The 20,212-nt window shown below is 42.7% G+C and overlaps 1 protein-coding gene across 3 annotated transcripts in view; it reads left to right on the top strand.

Annotated features, from left to right (window-relative positions):
• Positions 1-20,212, top strand: part of VPS41 (VPS41 subunit of HOPS complex) — a 354,940-nt gene that overhangs the window by 59,455 nt on the left and 275,273 nt on the right. For all 3 annotated transcript variants that reach the window (XM_069730259.1, XM_069730260.1, XM_069730261.1), the window contains exon 3: positions 14,369-14,476. In XM_069730259.1, the coding sequence (XP_069586360.1) occupies positions 14,369-14,476 (108 nt within the window). The remainder of the gene's footprint in view (positions 1-14,368; positions 14,477-20,212) is intronic.

Genomic DNA, 20,212 nt, shown 5'->3' with positions numbered 1-20,212 from the left:
CACGGATTACATGCTTATTGTTGCTTTTATTTATCTAAAGCTTCTTTCTTGTTTGTTGTCCAAAATATATATTTTGTTCTCATAAAAGGATCGCATCACTATTCCTTTTTGCAAATGTTGCTCTAGTTCCCGTCAAATGTTTTATACAATCCTGCAATATGTGCAGAACCTAATCACATCCATTTACATTGGTAGAATATTAGTCGCCATTTCCAGTGCACACTCTACCCTTTCTGTCGCTGATAATTTTCATTGTTGCTCTTTTTTTTTTTTCCCTTTACTTTTCAGAGTCATAACGTTTTAATATTTTTCTGTTCACATAACCATGTTAGGGCTTATTTTTGCTCAATGAGATATTGTTTGAAATGAATAACACCATTCATCTATTCGGCGGCCATCGCAATCACTTAGCAGTGGAGGACTATGGTCGTCCGGAAGGACACACCTCCGTGTTATGATCCGGTGACCTTGGAGCCGCATGGAACTTTCTCTGTAGTTGGTGGAAACTATACTGACCGCAAATCCTGAACTTATCACCGCAACTAGAAGTAGCCGTGGAGTGTGCTTGACAAATCCTAGACACCTCGACACAGCCGGAGGACTAAATACCCCTATAGATGAAAATAGGAATACTACCTTGCCTCAGAGCAGAACCCCAAAGGATAGGCAGCCCCCCACAAATATTGACTATGAGTAGTAGAGGAAAAGACACGCAGGCAGGAAACAGGATTTAGCAAAAGAGGCCACTCTAGCTAAAATAGCAAAGGATAGGATAGAATACTAAGCGGTCAGTATTAAAACCCTTCCAAAAATATCCACAGCAGAAAATACAAATAAAACAAACTCCACCATCTAACTAAAGATGTGGAGCGTATATCTGCAACTCCAGAGAATCCAGCAAGATAGAGAAAAACACCGGCTCAATCTAAGCTGGACAAGATAAAACAAATGAATAGCACAGAATTATTAAGCACACAGCATGTGTGCCACAGAAACAAAAACCAGACACTTATCTTTGCTGAAATGGCAGCAAGGCTGGAGGAACCAGACAAGGATCCAAAACCTCCCAGAACCATGGACAACTGGCAAGGACTAATGAATCCTGCACACCTAAATATCCCAGTCAGAACTGCAATCAGCAGATACACCTGGCCAGGACTGCGACTCAGGGACAACTGCATTCCCACCTACAACCACTGGAGGGAACCCAAAAGCAGAATTCACAACAGTACCCCCACCCCTTGAGGAGGGGTCACCGAACCCTCACCAGGGCCCCCAGGACGATCAGGATGAGCCAGATGAAAGGCACGGACCAAATCAGCAGCATGGACATCAGAGGCAAAAACCCAAGAATTATCCTCCTGGCCATAACCCTTCCATTTGACAAGGTACTGAAGCCTCCGCCTCGAAAAAACGAGAATCCAAAATCTTCTCAACCACATACTCCAACTCTCCATCAACCAACACAGGGGCCGGAGGATCAACAGAGGGAACAACGGGCACCACATATTTCTGCAATAAAGGTCTATGGAAGACATTTTTGATAGCAAAAGAGGCTGGAAGCGCCAAACGAAAAGACACCGGATTAATAATCTCAGAAATCCTATAAGAACCAATAAACCGAGGCTTAAACTTAGGGGAAGAAACCTTCATAGGAACATGACGGGAAGACAACCAGACCAGATCCCCAACCCGAAGCCGGGGACCAACACTGTTATGATCTGGTGGCCGAGGAGCAGCATGAGACGTACTCTGGAGAAGGTGGTACCTGTACTGACCGCAAACCTGAACTTAGCACCGCAACTAGAAGTAGCCGTGGGATGTACCTAACGCTCCCTAGACACCTCGACACAGCCTAAGAGCTAACTTCCCCTAAAGATAGAAACGGGAAAACTATCTTGCCTCAGAGAAAATCCCCAAAGGATAGACAGCCCCCCACAAATATTGACTGTGAGAGGAGAGGGAAATGACATACGCAGACTGAAATCAGGATTTAGCAAAGGAGACCATTCTAGCTAAAAAGAAAGAAAAGGACAGAGTACTATGCGGTCAGTATTAAAACACTAGAAAATATTCACCACAGATAATACAAATCTCCACATCTGACTAAAGACATGGAGGGTATATCTGCATCTCCAGAGACACAGCTTGGCTGCAAAAAATCCTTCACAGACAAAGCTGGACAAGACAAAACATAAAAATGCACTGAACTATAAGGTCCACAGCATGTGGACAGCAAAAACAAAGCCAGAACTTATCTTTATTGAAAAGAACAGCAAAACAGGAGAGACCAGGTATGGATGTGAATCCTCCAAAAACAATGGACAACTGGCACTGACTAAAGGATCAAGCAAGACTATATAGCCCAGCCCAAATTGCAATAAGTGGACACACCTGATAAATGCTGCGATCCAAAGACAGCAGCACTACCACTCATAACCACCGGAGGGAGCCCAAGAGCAGAATTCACAACACACCGACGACGGTTAGCAAAACGTTGAGCCTCCTCCTGAGACAACACCAAATTGTCCACCACATGAGCCCAAATCTGCTGCAACCTGTCAACCACAGAATCCACACCAGGACAGTCAGAAGGCTCAACCTGCCCAGAAGAAAAATGAGGATGAAAACCAAAATTACAAAAGAAAGGCGAAACCAAAGTAGCCGAACTAGCCCGATTATTAAGGGCAAACTCGGCCAATGGCAAGAAGGCCACCCAATCATCCTGATCAGCAGACACAAAGCATCTCAAATAAGTCTCCAAAGTCTGATTAGTTTGCTCGGTCTGGCCATTTGTCTGAGGATGAAATGCAGAAGAAAAAGACAAATCAATGCTCAGCCTAGCACAAAAGGCCCGCCAAAACCTAGAAACAAACTGGGAACCTCTGTCGGACACAATATTCTCCGGAATACCATGCAAACGAACCACATGCTGAAAAAACAACGGAACCAAATCTGAAGAGGAAGGCAATTTAGGCAAAGGCACCAAATGAACCATCTTAGAGAACCGATCACAAACAACCCAGATAAAAGACATCTTCTGGGATACCGGAAGATCTGAAATAAAATCCATAGAAATATGCATCCAGGGCCTCTCAGGGACTGGCAATGGCAAAAGCAACCCACTAGCACGGGAACAACAAGGCTTGGCCCGCCCACAAGTCCCACAGGACTGCACAAAAGAACGCACATCACATGACAAAGAAGGCCACAAAAAGGACCTACCAACAAAATCTCTGGTACCAAAAATACCAGGATGACCAGCCAACACAGAACAGTGAACCTCAGAAATCACTCTACTAGTCCATCTGTCAGGAACAAACAGTTTCCCCACTGGACAGCGGTCAGGTCTGTCAGCCTGAAGAACCCGTCGTAAATCAGGGGAAATGGCAGAAAGGACCATCCCTTCTTTCAGAATGCCGACCGGTTCTAGGACCTCAGGAGAATCAGGCAAAAAACTCCTAGAGAGGGCATCAGCCTTAATATTCTTAGAACCCGGAATATACGAAACTACGAAATCAAAACGGGAAAAAACCAAGGACCATCGAGCCTGTCTAGGATTCAGTCGTTTGGCAGACTCGAGGTAAATCAGATTCTTATGATTGGTCAAGACCACAATACGGTGCTTAGCTCCCTCAAGACAATGTCGCCACTCCTCAAACGCCCACTTCATAGCCAACAACTCCCGATTGCCAACATCATAATTGCGTTCAGCAGGCAAAAACTTATGAGAAAAGAAGGCACACGGTTTCATCAAGGAACCAACAGGATCCCTCTGAGACAAAACGGCCCCTGCCCCAATCTCAGAAGCGTCAATCTCAACCTGAAACGGAAGAGAAACATCCGGTTGGCGCAACACCGGAGCAGAAGTAAATCGGCGTTTAAGCTCCTGAAAGGCAGAGACAGCCGCAGAGGACCAATTCGCCACATCAGCGCCTTTCTTCGTCAAATCGGTCAAGGGTTTAATCACGCTAGAGAAATTAGCAATGAAACGGCGATAAAAATTAGCAAAACCCAAAAATTTCTGAAGGCTCTTCACGGATGAGGGTTGAATCCAATCATGAATGGCCTGAACCTTAGCCGGATCCATCTCCATAGATGAGGGAGAAAAAATGAAGCCCAAAAAAGAAACCTTCTGCACCCCAAAGAGACACTTAGACCCCTTCACAAACAAAGCATTGTCACGAAGGATCTGAAACACCATCCTGACCTGTTGCACATGGGACTCCCAATCATCGGAAAAAATCAAAATATCGTCCAAATATACAATCAAGAATTTATCAAGATAAGTCCGGAAGATATCATGCATGAAGGACTGAAAAACAGATGGAGCATTAGTGAGTCCGAATGGCATCACAAGATATTCAAAATGACCTTCGGGTGTATTAAACGCAGTTTTCCATTCATCACCCTGCTTAATACGAACAAGATTATATGCCCCCCGAAGGTCAATCTTAGTAAACCAACTAGCCCCCTTAATCCTAGCAAACAAATCCGAAAGCAAAGGTAAAGGGTATTGAAACTTGATCGTGATCTTATTCAAGAAGCGATAATCAATACAGGGTCTCAAGGAGCCATCCTTCTTAGCAACAAAAAAAAATCCCGCTCCCAACGGTGAAGAAGATGGCCGAATATGCCCTTTCGCCAAAGACTCCTTAATATAATTCGGCATGGCGGTATGTTCAGGCACAGACAGGTTGAAAAGTCGGCCTTTAGGAAACTTACAGCCTGGAATCAAGTCAATAGCACAATCACAGTCCCTGTGTGGTGGAAGGGAACTGGACTTGGGCTCATCGAATACATCCTGAAAATCAGACAAAAACTTAGGAATTTCAGAAGAGGAAGAAGAGGAGATTGACATCAAAGGAACATCATTATGAATCCCCTGACAACCCCAACTAGTCACAGACATAGACTTCCAGTCCAACACAGGATTATGTACCTGCAACCACGGAAAACCCAGCACGATAGCATCATGCAAATTATGCAACACTAGAAATCGACAATCTTCCTGATGGGCTGGCGCCATGCGCATGGTCACCTGTGTCCAAAACTGGGGCTTATTTTTAGCCAAAGGTTTAGCATCAATGCCCCTTAAAGGAATAGGGGTCTGCAAAGGCTGCAAGGAAAAACCACAACGCCTGGCAAATTCAAAGTCCATTAAGTTCAAGGCGGCGCCTGAATCCACAAACGCCATGACAGAAAATGATGACAATGAGCAGATCAAGGACACAGATAACAGAAATTTAGGTTGTACAGTACTGATGGTAAATGAACTAGCGATCCTCTTTGTCCGTTTAGGGCAGACTGAAATGACATGAGAAGCATCGCCACAATAATAACGCAACCTATTCTGACGTCTGAAACCTTGTCGTTCCGTTCTAGACAGAATCCTATCACACTGCATTGGCTCAGGAATCTGCTCTGAGGACAACGCCACAGCGCGCACAGTTCTGCTCTCCCGCAAGCGCCGGTCAATCTGAATGGCCAGAGACATAGAATCACTCAGACCAAAAGGCGTGGGAAACCCCACCATAACATCTTTAACGGATTCAGAAAGACCCTTTCTGAAAATTGCCGCCAAAGCATCATCATTCCATTTAGTCAACACAGACCATTTTCTAAATTTCTGACAATAGAATTCTGCCGCCTCTTGACCCTGAGACAGGGCCAACAAGGTCTTCTCCGCTTGATCCAGAGAATTAGGTTAATCATATAATAATCCAAAAGCCTGAAAAAAGGAGTCTACATTAAACAAAGCCGGATTCCCAGATTCCAGGGAAAATGCCCAATCCTGTGGATCGCCACGCAGCAGGGAGATGATGATTTTAACCCGCTGAATGGAATCACCAGAGGATCGAGCTCTCATAGCAAAAAACAGTTTACAGTTGTTTTTAAAACTCAAAATTTGGACCGGTCACCAAAAAACAAATCAGGAGTAGGAATCTTCGGCTCTAAAACAGGAGTCTGAACAATATAATCAGAAATACCCTGTACCCTAGCAGCAAGCTGGTCCACACGAGAAGCTAATTCCTGAATATCCATGCTAGCACAAGACTCCTCAGCCACCCAGAGAAAAAGAGGGAAGGGAAGAAAAGAGACAGAAAGAAAAAATGGCTAAACACCTTTCTTCCCTTCTTCTGAGATGCATTTAACTCATTATAGGCCAGTTGTACTGTTATGATCCGGTGACCTTGGAGCCGCATGGAACTTTCTCTGTAGTTGGTGAAAACTATACTGACCGCAAATCCTGAACTTATCACCGCAACTAGAAGTAGCCGTGGGGTGTGCCTGACAAATCCTAGACACCTCGACACAGCCGGAGGACTAAATACCCCTATAGATGAAAATAGGAATACTACCTTGCCTCAGAGCAGAACCCCAAAGGATAGGCAGCCCCCCACAAATATTGACTATGAGTAGTAGAGGAAAAGACACACGCAGGCAGGAAACAGGATTTAGCAAAAGAGGCCACTCTAGCTAAAATAGCAAAGGATAGGATAGAATACTAAGCGGTCAGTATTAAAACCCTTCCAAAAATATCCACAGCAGAAAATACAAATAAAACAAACTCCACCATCTAACTAAAGATGTGGAGCGTATATCTGCAACTCCAGAGAATCCAGCAAGATAGAGAAAAACACCGGCTCAATCTAAGCTGGACAAGATAAAACAAATGAATAGCACAGAATTATTAAGCACACAGCATGTGTGCCACAGAAACAAAAACCAGACACTTATCTTTGCTGAAATGGCAGCAAGGCTGGAGGAACCAGACAAGGATCCAAAACCTCCCAGAACCATGGACAACTGGCAAGGACTAATGAATCCTGCACACCTAAATATCCCAGTCAGAACTGCAATCAGCAGATACACCTGGCCAGGACTGCGACTCAGGGACAACTGCATTCCCACCTACAACCACTGGAGGGAACCCAAAAGCAGAATTCACAACAGTGCCCCCACCCCTTGAGGAGGGGTCACCGAACCCTCACCAGGGCCCCCAGGACGATCAGGATGAGCCAGATGAAAGGCACGGACCAAATCAGCAGCATGGACATCAGAGGCAAAAACCCAAGAATTATCCTCCTGGCCATAACCCTTCCATTTGACAAGGTACTGAAGCCTCCGCCTCGAAAAAACGAGAATCCAAAATCTTCTCAACCACATACTCCAACTCTCCATCAACCAACACAGGGGCCGGAGGATCAACAGAGGGAACAACGGGCACCACATATTTCTGCAATAAAGGTCTATGGAAGACATTTTTGATAGCAAAAGAGGCTGGAAGCGCCAAACGAAAAGACACCGGATTAATAATCTCAGAAATCCTATAAGAACCAATAAACCGAGGCTTAAACTTAGGGGAAGAAACCTTCATAGGAACATGACGGGAAGACAACCAGACCAGATCCCCAACCCGAAGCCGGGGACCAACACTGTTATGATCTGGTGGCCGAGGAGCAGCATGAGACGTACTCTGGAGAAGGTGGTACCTGTACTGACCGCAAACCTGAACTTAGCACCACAACTAGAAGTAGCCGTGGGATGTACCTAACGCTCCCTAGACACCTCGACACAGCCTAAGAGCTAACTTCCCCTAAAGATAGAAACGGGAAAACTATCTTGCCTCAGAGAAAATCCCCAAAGGATAGACAGCCCCCCACAAATATTGACTGTGAGAGGAGAGGGAAATGACATACGCAGACTGAAATCAGGATTTAGCAAAGGAGACCATTCTAGCTAAAAAGAAAGAAAAGGACAGAGTACTATGCGGTCAGTATTAAAACACTAGAAAATATTCACCACAGATAATACAAATCTCCACATCTGACTAAAGACATGGAGGGTATATCTGCATCTCCAGAGACACAGCTTGGCTGCAAAAAATCCTTCACAGACAAAGCTGGACAAGACAAAACATAAAAATGCACTGAACTATAAGGTCCACAGCATGTGGACAGCAAAAACAAAGCCAGAACTTATCTTTATTGAAAAGAACAGCAAAACAGGAGAGACCAGGTATGGATGTGAATCCTCCAAAAACAATGGACAACTGGCACTGACTAAAGGATCAAGCAAGACTATATAGCCCAGCCCAAATTGCAATAAGTGGACACACCTGATAAATGCTGCGATCCAAAGACAGCAGCACTACCACTCATAACCACCGGAGGGAGCCCAAGAGCAGAATTCACAACACACCGACGACGGTTAGCAAAACGTTGAGCCTCCTCCTGAGACAACACCAAATTGTCCACCACATGAGCCCAAATCTGCTGCAACCTGTCAACCACAGAATCCACACCAGGACAGTCAGAAGGCTCAACCTGCCCAGAAGAAAAATGAGGATGAAAACCAAAATTACAAAAGAAAGGCGAAACCAAAGTAGCCGAACTAGCCCGATTATTAAGGGCAAACTCGGCCAATGGCAAGAAGGCCACCCAATCATCCTGATCAGCAGACACAAAGCATCTCAAATAAGTCTCCAAAGTCTGATTAGTTTGCTCGGTCTGGCCATTTGTCTGAGGATGAAATGCAGAAGAAAAAGACAAATCAATGCTCAGCCTAGCACAAAAGGCCCGCCAAAACCTAGAAACAAACTGGGAACCTCTGTCGGACACAATATTCTCCGGAATACCATGCAAACGAACCACATGCTGAAAAAACAACGGAACCAAATCTGAAGAGGAAGGCAATTTAGGCAAAGGCACCAAATGAACCATCTTAGAGAACCGATCACAAACAACCCAGATAAAAGACATCTTCTGGGATACCGGAAGATCTGAAATAAAATCCATAGAAATATGCATCCAGGGCCTCTCAGGGACTGGCAATGGCAAAAGCAACCCACTAGCACGGGAACAACAAGGCTTGGCCCGCCCACAAGTCCCACAGGACTGCACAAAAGAACGCACATCACATGACAAAGAAGGCCACAAAAAGGACCTACCAACAAAATCTCTGGTACCAAAAATACCAGGATGACCAGCCAACACAGAACAGTGAACCTCAGAAATCACTCTACTAGTCCATCTGTCAGGAACAAACAGTTTCCCCACTGGACAGCGGTCAGGTCTGTCAGCCTGAAGAACCCGTCGTAAATCAGGGGAAATGGCAGAAAGGACCATCCCTTCTTTCAGAATGCCGACCGGTTCTAGGACCTCAGGAGAATCAGGCAAAAAACTCCTAGAGAGGGCATCAGCCTTAATATTCTTAGAACCCGGAATATACGAAACTACGAAATCAAAACGGGAAAAAACCAAGGACCATCGAGCCTGTCTAGGATTCAGTCGTTTGGCAGACTCGAGGTAAATCAGATTCTTATGATTGGTCAAGACCACAATACGGTGCTTAGCTCCCTCAAGACAATGTCGCCACTCCTCAAACGCCCACTTCATAGCCAACAACTCCCGATTGCCAACATCATAATTGCGTTCAGCAGGCAAAAACTTATGAGAAAAGAAGGCACACGGTTTCATCAAGGAACCAACAGGATCCCTCTGAGACAAAACGGCCCCTGCCCCAATCTCAGAAGCGTCAATCTCAACTTGAAACGGAAGAGAAACATCCGGTTGGCGCAACACCGGAGCAGAAGTAAATCGGCGTTTAAGCTCCTGAAAGGCAGAGACAGCCGCAGAGGACCAATTCGCCACATCAGCGCCTTTCTTCGTCAAATCGGTCAAGGGTTTAATCACGCTAGAGAAATTAGCAATGAAACGGCGATAAAAATTAGCAAAACCCAAAAATTTCTGAAGGCTCTTCACGGATGAGGGTTGAATCCAATCATGAATGGCCTGAACCTTAGCCGGATCCATCTCCATAGATGAGGGAGAAAAAATGAAGCCCAAAAAAGAAACCTTCTGCACCCCAAAGAGACACTTAGACCCCTTCACAAACAAAGCATTGTCACGAAGGATCTGAAACACCATCCTGACCTGTTGCACATGGGACTCCCAATCATCGGAAAAAATCAAAATATCGTCCAAATATACAATCAAGAATTTATCAAGATAAGTCCGGAAGATATCATGCATGAAGGACTGAAAAACAGATGGAGCATTAGTGAGTCCGAATGGCATCACAAGATATTCAAAATGACCTTCGGGTGTATTAAACGCAGTTTTCCATTCATCACCCTGCTTAATACGAACAAGATTATATGCCCCCCGAAGGTCAATCTTAGTAAACCAACTAGCCCCCTTAATCCTAGCAAACAAATCCGAAAGCAAAGGTAAAGGGTATTGAAACTTGATCGTGATCTTATTCAAGAAGCGATAATCAATACAGGGTCTCAAGGAGCCATCCTTCTTAGCAACAAAAAAAAATCCCGCTCCCAACGGTGAAGAAGATGGCCGAATATGCCCTTTCGCCAAAGACTCCTTAATATAATTCGGCATGGCGGTATGTTCAGGCACAGACAGGTTGAAAAGTCGGCCTTTAGGAAACTTACAGCCTGGAATCAAGTCAATACCACAATCACAGTCCCTGTGTGGTGGAAGGGAACTGGACTTGGGCTCATCGAATACATCCTGAAAATCAGACAAAAACTTAGGAATTTCAGAAGAGGAAGAAGAGGAGATTGACATCAAAGGAACATCATTATGAATCCCCTGACAACCCCAACTAGTCACAGACATAGACTTCCAGTCCAACACAGGATTATGTACCTGCAACCACGGAAAACCCAGCACGATAGCATCATGCAAATTATGCAACACTAGAAATCGACAATCTTCCTGATGGGCTGGCGCCATGCGCATGGTCACCTGTGTCCAAAACTGGGGCTTATTTTTAGCCAAAGGTTTAGCATCAATGCCCCTTAAAGGAATAGGGGTCTGCAAAGGCTGCAAGGAAAAACCACAACGCCTGGCAAATTCAAAGTCCATTAAGTTCAAGGCGGCGCCTGAATCCACAAACGCCATGACAGAAAATGATGACAATGAGCAGATCAAGGACACAGATAACAGAAATTTAGGTTGTACAGTACTGATGGTAAATGAACTAGCGATCCTCTTTGTCCGTTTAGGGCAGACTGAAATGACATGAGAAGCATCGCCACAATAATTACGCAACCTATTCTGACGTCTGAAACCTTGTCGTTCCGTTCTAGACAGAATCCTATCACACTGCATTGGCTCAGGAATCTGCTCTGAGGACAACGCCACAGCGCGCACAGTTCTGCTCTCCCGCAAGCGCCGGTCAATCTGAATGGCCAGAGACATAGAATCACTCAGACCAAAAGGCGTGGGAAACCCCACCATAACATCTTTAACGGATTCAGAAAGACCCTTTCTGAAAATTGCCGCCAAAGCATCATCATTCCATTTAGTCAACACAGACCATTTTCTAAATTTCTGACAATAGAATTCTGCCGCCTCTTGACCCTGAGACAGGGCCAACAAGGTCTTCTCCGCTTGATCCAGAGAATTAGGTTAATCATATAATAATCCAAAAGCCTGAAAAAAGGAGTCTACATTAAACAAAGCCGGATTCCCAGATTCCAGGGAAAATGCCCAATCCTGTGGATCGCCACGCAGCAGGGAGATGATGATTTTAACCCGCTGAATGGAATCACCAGAGGATCGAGCTCTCATAGCAAAAAACAGTTTACAGTTGTTTTTAAAACTCAAAATTTGGACCGGTCACCAAAAAACAAATCAGGAGTAGGAATCTTCGGCTCTAAAACAGGAGTCTGAACAATATAATCAGAAATACCCTGTACCCTAGCAGCAAGCTGGTCCACACGAGAAGCTAATTCCTGAATATCCATGCTAGCACAAGACTCCTCAGCCACCCAGAGAAAAAGAGGGAAGGGAAGAAAAGAGACAGAAAGAAAAAATGGCTAAACACCTTTCTTCCCTTCTTCTGAGATGCATTTAACTCATTATAGGCCAGTTGTACTGTTATGATCCGGTGACCTTGGAGCCGCATGGAACTTTCTCTGTAGTTGGTGAAAACTATACTGACCGCAAATCCTGAACTTATCACCGCAACTAGAAGTAGCCGTGGGGTGTGCCTGACAAATCCTAGACACCTCGACACAGCCGGAGGACTAAATACCCCTATAGATGAAAATAGGAATACTACCTTGCCTCAGAGCAGAACCCTAAAGGATAGGCAGCCCCCCACAAATATTGACTGTGAGTAGTAGAGGAAAAGACACACACAGGCAGGAAACAGGATTTAGCAAAAGAGGCCACTCTAGCTAAAATAGCAAAGGATAGGATAGAATACTAAGCGGTCAGTATTAAAACCCTTCCAAAAATATCCACAGCAGAAAATACAAAAAAAAAAACTCCACCATCTAACTAAAGATGTGGAGCGTATATCTGCAACTCCAGAGAATCCAGCAAGACAGAGAAAAACACTGACTCAATCTAAGCTGGACAAGAGAAAATAAATGAATAGCACAGAATTATTAAGCACACAGTATGTGTGCCACAGAAACAAAAACCAGACACTTATCTTTGCTGAAATGGCAGCAAGGCTGGAGGAACCAGACAAGGATCCAAAACCTCCCAGAACCATGGACAACTGGCAAGGACTAATGAATCCTGCACACCTAAATATCCCAGTCAGAACTGCAATCAGCAGATACACCTGGCCAGGACTGCGACTCAGGGACAACTGCATTCCCACCTACAACCACTGGAGGGAACCCAAAAGCAGAATTCACAACACCTCCGGGACTGCTTGCGTTAGAGTCCGAACCTGGGTGAATGTGGACACCTCTCTCAGCAAAGCCTGTATTTATGGGTAGGTAGGATCCTGCTATAATTAAAACCACCACATGGTGAAGGACGGAGTGTTCGGTCAGAGAGCAAACATAGAAATAACAAAAGACTGGCACATCCAAGCTAGTGTGAATACTGGGAGAGGCTACCTCAATATAAAATATACATTAAAAAAAATTAGATTTGTAGGGACCCATCAGTTTCGAGACCACCTTGATATTGGTTGATGGGCTTGCATTAATTGGCCAAATTATGTGCTAAGAGTCTCATTTTTTCCTAGTATTCAGAAGCAGTATTGCTATTCATATTTCATATATTTCTCATTTACATGCTTTAGCACAATAGAGTGCAACTTTTTTGTATATTACTAATTACAACCAATCTATGAGATACTTTGATGAGTGACAACTACAATGGGGCCACAGGTCGGAGGCTACAAACATGCATATATTATTACAAACATCCCTAATAAATAACACGTGTGCATAGTGAGTTCCTATATTATAGAACTAAATCCACTAAGCTGGTAAAGAGCATCCAGCAGCACCACCAAAACAGATATTAGGGAGATTAAAACAAAATGTGCAGCATATTTACCTCAGACCTTTGGAGCCACCACCCCTACGCGCGTTTCGGCGTGCATGCCTTCTTCCGATGTTTCGTCAGATCTCACCCGGACTGATAATATGCTCGCCTGCACGATCCCTTAGTTACACTCCTGATCTAGTCTGCCAGGCCTGAAGTTTGGTAGTATACTGCATCTAGGTGTCCGTCTCCATTAGGCGCATACGCCCGAAGTGATGCACATCAGAGAGCGCATTCACTCTGCCAGCACCAATATAGTCAATGGCCCATCGACGCATACACCCAAATCCCGTTTTGTGGGGGAGAGGTGCAAAGTTCAGACATAAGCTCGGATAGGACCAACTAAACGTGTGTAAAAACACAGTGTAAAAGCTACCAAATGGGTGGTTTTGTCACAGAAGAGGTTTACTGTATCTCTGGCATATTGTGTTTAATATTTCTACTGCTTTTTGGTGGTTTTATTGTATTGAGGGTATAGATAAGTTATTTTAATGCACCGATTATGGCTAATGCTGATATCACTGAAATCTCCAGGAAAATCTCCCACTAGACTAGCAGTAAAATTGATAAATTTACTCCAATGTGCTAGTGCCTAAAACCTAACTTTTATTATTTACAATAAAAACATGGTAAAGGCGAGTATCTCCCATATTCTTGAACATAGACTGAAGCAATAAATATAGCATAGTAGGTTCAAAAATTCAGCATAGAAGAGGGAAATCTCTTTAAAGGGAATCTGTCTGCAGGTTTTTGCTACCTCATCTGAGAGCAGCATAATGTAGGCAAAGAGAAGCTGAATCCAGCAATGTATCACTTATATTACTGGCTGCAGCTGTTCTCACACAATCAGAGCTTTTCACTTTAGAATGAAGCAGAGCTGAGGAAGCTAACCCCGCCCACACAAGCTCTGTATATACTATATACACAGTAAATATAGATTTGCTGAGCTTGTAATACCTCTTTAAGTCCTATTTTATTGTATAAATTATCTGTAATTTCATACTTAAAGATCATATTTTATGTCTTGTCATTTATTTCTCATTTAGGAGGATGATAGTGAAGAAGAACCAAAACTGAAATATGAAAGACTGTCAAATGGAGTGACTGACATCTTACAAGACGATGCGGCGAGCTGTATGACAGTCCATGAGAAGGTATAGCTACATTAATGGCTACCATTTACTTAATGTTTTCTTTTTTGTCATCAGTAGATGCTAAAATAGAGTGGTCAGTGTTACTAATCCGTGTTCAGAGCTTTCTAATAGTTATTCCTTAGTAAGGCATTTACTACCTAACTATTATCACCAATCACTGATATGTGGCCACAAATCATCCTGTTCTTCCTCACTCGCACGGTGAGCCGTAGATATGAAGGCGAGCAGGCTCGATGCTGCACCGTACAACCTGTATTGGATTTATGGCAGTCACAGTGCATTACACTTATTGGGGGATAGGGAAACTGGGGACGAGAGATCTCCGTTGTAGCAGTCGGTAGTGTTCACAGTGAAAAATCATGTACACTGTGCACAATTATTAGGCAATGATTATTTAATTTCAGTATTGAACAACTACAGTGCTGTCTGCCAATCCAAATGGTTAAAAACCTGAATATTTAAGAAAATAAAAGTGAGGCTTTGTCTTTCTTAGGAGAATTTCTGTCTCTGCAGAATTATAGTGCAAAAATATTACTCAACAATATGAAAAATGTAGTTTGTTCCAACTTAATTGTTTATTTTTATCTGTAAAGTGAGAATAACCAAACAGCTCAAAATGTACGAAATATATTTCTGACAATTCCCAAAAAACATCAATGACCAATATAGACATCCTTCTTCTCAATAACAGCCATAAACCTTCCATCCATGGAGTCTGTCAGTTTCTTAATCTGATGACAATCAACTGTTTGGGCAGCACCAACCACAGCCTCCCAGACACTGATCAGAGAGGTGTATTGTTTTCCTTCACGGTAAATCTCCTGTTTAAGGCAGCCCACAAATTGTCAATAGGTTGTAGGTCAGTTGAGTAAGGGGCCATGTTATTATGCTTTCATCCTTTAACCCCTTTCTGACAACTGACGTACTATCCCGTCAAGGTGGTATGGGCCCATATGACCACCTACGGGATAGTACGTCATCACCGATCAGCCGCGCTCACGGGGGGAGCGCGGCCAATTGGGGCCGGGTGTCAGCTGGCTATCGCAGCTGACATCCGGCACTATCAAAGATGATCGCAGCGTTCCGGTGGCACAGGGAAGCATCACGCAGGGAGGCCCGGATCCAAAATGGCTCAGAGCAGGCGCCGGGAAGCCTCCCTGCAGTGCCTGTGTGATCGCTGATCTGACAGTGCACTGCAAAGTGTCAGATCAGCGATCTGTCACTATAGTGTGATGTCCCCCCATGGGGCAATGTAAAAAATTAAAAAACAATATTTACATGTGTAAAAAAAAATAAATTCCTAAATAAAGAAAAAAAAATATTGTTCCAATAAATACATTTCTTTATCTAAATAAAAAAACAATAAAAGTACACATATTTAGTATCACCGCGTCCGTAACGACCCGACCTATAAAACTGTCCCACTAGTTAACCCCTTCAGTGAACACCGTAAGAAAAAAACAAAAACCGAGGCATAAAACAACGCTTTATTATCATACCACCAAAGAAAAAGTAGAATAACACGCAATCAAAAAAACGGACATAAATAACCATCGTACCGCTGAAAACGTCATCCTGTCCCACAAAAAACGAGCCGCAATACAGCGTCATGAACGAAAAAATAAAAGTTATAGTCCTCAGAATAAAGCGATGCAAAAATAATTATTTTTTATATAAAATAGTTTTTATCCTATAAAGGCGCCAAAACATAAAAAAAGATATAAATGAGGTATCGCTGTAATCGTACTGACCTGAAGAATAAAACTGCTTTATCAATTTTACCAAACGCCCCTTCCCCCGAAAAGAAATTCATGAATAGCTGGTTTTTGTTCATTCTACCTCACAAAAATCGGAATAAAAAGCGATCAAAAAATGTCATGTGCCCGAAAATGGTACCAATAAAAACGTCACTTCATGCTGCAAAGCAAGACATCACATGACTCTGTGGACCAAAATATGGAAAAATTATAGCTCTCAAAATGTGTAGACGCAAAAACTATTTTTTGCAATCAAAAGCGTATTTTAGTGTGTGACGGCTGCCAATCATAAAAATCCGCTAAAAAATCCACTATAAAAGTAAATCGAACCCCCCTTCATCACCCCCTTAGTTAGGGAAAAATAATACAATTTTAAAAAATTTATTTATTTCCATTTACCCATTAGGGTTAGGGTTGGTGCTAAAGTTAGGGTTTGGATTACATTTACGGTTGGGATTAGGGTTAAGGGTGTGGTTAGGGTTATGGTTGGGATTTGGGTTAGGGTTGTGTTTGGGTTAGGGTTTCAGTTAGAATTGGGGGGTTTCCACTGTTTAGGCACATCAGGGGCTCTCCAAACACGACATGGCGTCTCAATTCCAGCTAATTCTGCGTTGAAAAAGTAAAACAGTGCTCCTTCTCTTCCGAGCTCTCCCGTGCGCTCAAACAGGGGTTTACCCCAACATATTGGGTATCAGCGTACTCAGGACAAATTGGACAACAACTTTTGGGGTCCAATTTCTTCTTTTACCCTTGGGAAAATACAAAACCGTGGGCTAAAAAAATAATGTTTGTGGAGAAAAAAAAAAAATTTTTATTTTCACGGCGGTGTGTTATAAACTGTAGTGAAACACTTGGGGGTTCAAAGTTCTCACAACACATCTAGATAAGTTCCCTGGTGGGTCTTCTTTCCAAAATAGTGTCACTTGTGGGGGGTTTCAATGTTTAGGCACATCAGGGGCTCTCCAAACGCGATATGGCTTCCCATCTCAATTCCAGTCAATTTTGCATTGAAAAGTCAAATGGTGCTCCTTCCCTTCTGAGCTCTGCCATGCGCCCAAACAGTGGTTTACCCCCACATATGGGGTCTCAGTGTACTCAGGACAAATTGCACAGCAACTTTTGGGGTCCAGTTTCTTCTGTTACCCTTGGGAAAATAAAACAAATTGGAGCTGAAGTAAATTTTTTGTGGAAAAAAGTTTAATTTAAACTTTTAAAGTTAATTTTTTTTTTAAACATTCCAAAAATTCCTGTGAAGCACCTGAAGGGTTAATAAACTTCTTTAATGTGGTTTTGAGTACCTTGAGATGTGCAGTTTTTAGAATGGTGTCACACTTGGGTATTTTCTATCATATAGACACCTCAAAGTGACTTCAAATGTGATGTGGTCCTGAAAAAAAAATGGTGTTGTAAAAATGAGAAATCGCTGGTCAACTTTTAACCCTTATAACTCCCTAACAAAAAAAATTTTGGTTCCAAAATTTTGCTGATGTAAAGTAAATATGTGGGAAATGTTACTTATTAAGTATTGTGTGTGACATATCTCTGTGATTTAAGGGCATAAAAATTCAAAGTTGGAAAATTGCGAAATTTTCAAGAATTTCGCCAAATTTCCATTTTTTTCACAAATAAACGCAGGTAATATCAAAGAAATTTTACCACTATCATGAAGTACAATATGTCACGGGAAAGCATTGTCAGAATCATCAGGATCCGTTGAAGCATTCCAGAGTTAGAACCTCATAAAGAGACAGTGGTCAGAATTGTAAAAATTGGCCCCGTCATTAACTTGCAAACCACCCCTGGGGGTAAAGGAGTTAAGGGTTTTCCCATGAGCAAAAGTCCATTTTAGTCAATAGAACTTGGAATAATAATGAGTTCCACAATAGGTTGTGTTTAAATAAAATGTTCCTGTGCTGAAATAATGTTATAAATGTGTCCTGCTGTGTACTGTGTAATGGCTGTGTCTCCGCAGCTGGAGGTCACGTGATGACTTCCGGGTCTGCCTGCTGCAGTGGTTGAGTCTAACAAGCAATATGACAGTATAAAACTGCCTGGTCTCATACATATATACATGTGTATTGCCTTGTATGAGACCAGTGATCAGCCAAATAAAAATTGAAATCTAGATGGACTAAGTAAAAAAAAAAGTTAAGAAATTAAAAAAATGTTTTAAAACTTAAAAAAAAAATCACTAAATAAAAAAAAAAGAAAAAGAAAAAGTATTAAACCAATAAATACATATAATTATGCAAAAGCAAAAAAAGTCCACATATTTGGTATCGCTGCGTCTGGAACGAGCCAGCCTATAAAACTGTCACACTTGTTAAATCCTTCATTGCACACCATAACCCCCCTCTCCCCCCCAAAAAAAAAAAACGAGCAAAAACCTTTGCTTTTTCATCATTCCACCAAACAAGAAGTAGAATAAAATGCGATTAAAAAGCTAAATCAAAATAAAAATGGTAGCGATGAAAACGTCATCTTGTCCCGCTAAAAACAAGCTGCCATACAGCTCCAACACAAAAATTAAACAAGTTGTACTTCTCAGAATAAAGCGATGCAAAACCAATTATTTTTTCTATAAAATAGTTTGTGACAAAGCGGCAAAACATAAAAAAAAGATATAAATGTGGTATAACGGTAAACATACTGACCAGAAAAATAAAACTAAAAAAACCCCTAAAAACATTTCTTGAAATCCTGGTGTTTGATCATTCTGTCATCCAAAAATCAAAATAGAAAGAGATAAAAAAATGGCATCTGCCCAAAATTGGTACCAATAAAAATGTCAGCTCGACCCGCAAAAAACAAGCCACCGCATGACTCTGTTGGCCAAAATATGGAAAAATTATAGCTCTCGAAAAATGGTGATTCAAAAACTAGTTTTTGCAATAAAATGCTTTTTTAGTGTGTGACAGCAGCCAAATATAAAAACCCGATATAAATCTGGTAGTGCTGTAATGCACCGGCCCTGAAAAATAAAGTATCCTAATCACTTATACAAAAATAAGTAAAATAAATTGTTCACCTGCTGTTGATTTTTTCATTCTGCCTCCCAAAGATCGTAGTAAGGCTTGGCGCATATTTATCCTGCGCTCTGCTTTGAGCGCTTACATCGGGGTATCCGTGTAAATCTCTGAAATAAATGATGTAGACGGAACCTCTGGCAAAAGATTCCCTATAATGAGGCAGATGGAAGCACTGTGGACGCCATAAGACCATTGATCCGGCCGTGTCTGTTTTTTTTTCATACATAAAAGCGCAGTCAGCCAGTTTTGTGCACCTCTGAAAAGAAAGACATCGCTGAACAGCGTCCATACGGAGTCCAGAGTAACTATGCTGCCTCATTTTAGTGAATGGATCCCTCTGCAGCTTCATCTGAATCGCATCACTCAGAGATTTAGATGGAAACCCCAAAGTAAGTGCTCAGCGTAGAGCGCCGGATAAATGTGATCCAAAACATTATGTGCAATGTTTCCAAACAAAGCTTTAACTCATTCCACAAAAAAAGCAAGCGCTCACCCTGGTCCGTCATCTGTTAACGGAAATATAGGAGGCTTCCACGTTACTGCTAGTACAAAGGTTCTGGAAAAGCGTTATGGCTACTCACCCCCCTAAAAGAAATTATCCGCTCGCAAATTCAAATGCCCCCCCTCCCTTCTAAGCCCCAGTGTGCCTAAACCACACATAGCGCCCACATGTTTGGCATTTCTGTAGTGATGAGAGCCCGCCTAATTTACAGGTGCGTGTCTCCAGTAGCACGGCCTGGGCGTAATGTACTGGTGACTGCAACGTACTGGTCACTTCAGCGTGCTGGTCACTAAAACAGCCGTTTGCAATTTTCACTCCGCAACATCCACTGCTGCCTGTTTTTGGGAAACACTTATGAAGTCAAAATCATCACTACATCTGTAGATAAATTCCCAAAGGGGTGTAATTTCCAAACTGGGGTCACTTAGGGGGGATTTTGCTTTTCTGG

This window comes from Ranitomeya imitator, chromosome 6 (genome assembly GCF_032444005.1).
Source record: "Ranitomeya imitator isolate aRanImi1 chromosome 6, aRanImi1.pri, whole genome shotgun sequence".
NCBI lineage: Eukaryota > Metazoa > Chordata > Amphibia > Anura > Dendrobatidae > Ranitomeya > Ranitomeya imitator.
The sequence above is the reverse complement of the archived record's forward strand: the minus strand, read 5'-3'. Positions and strand labels throughout refer to the sequence as shown.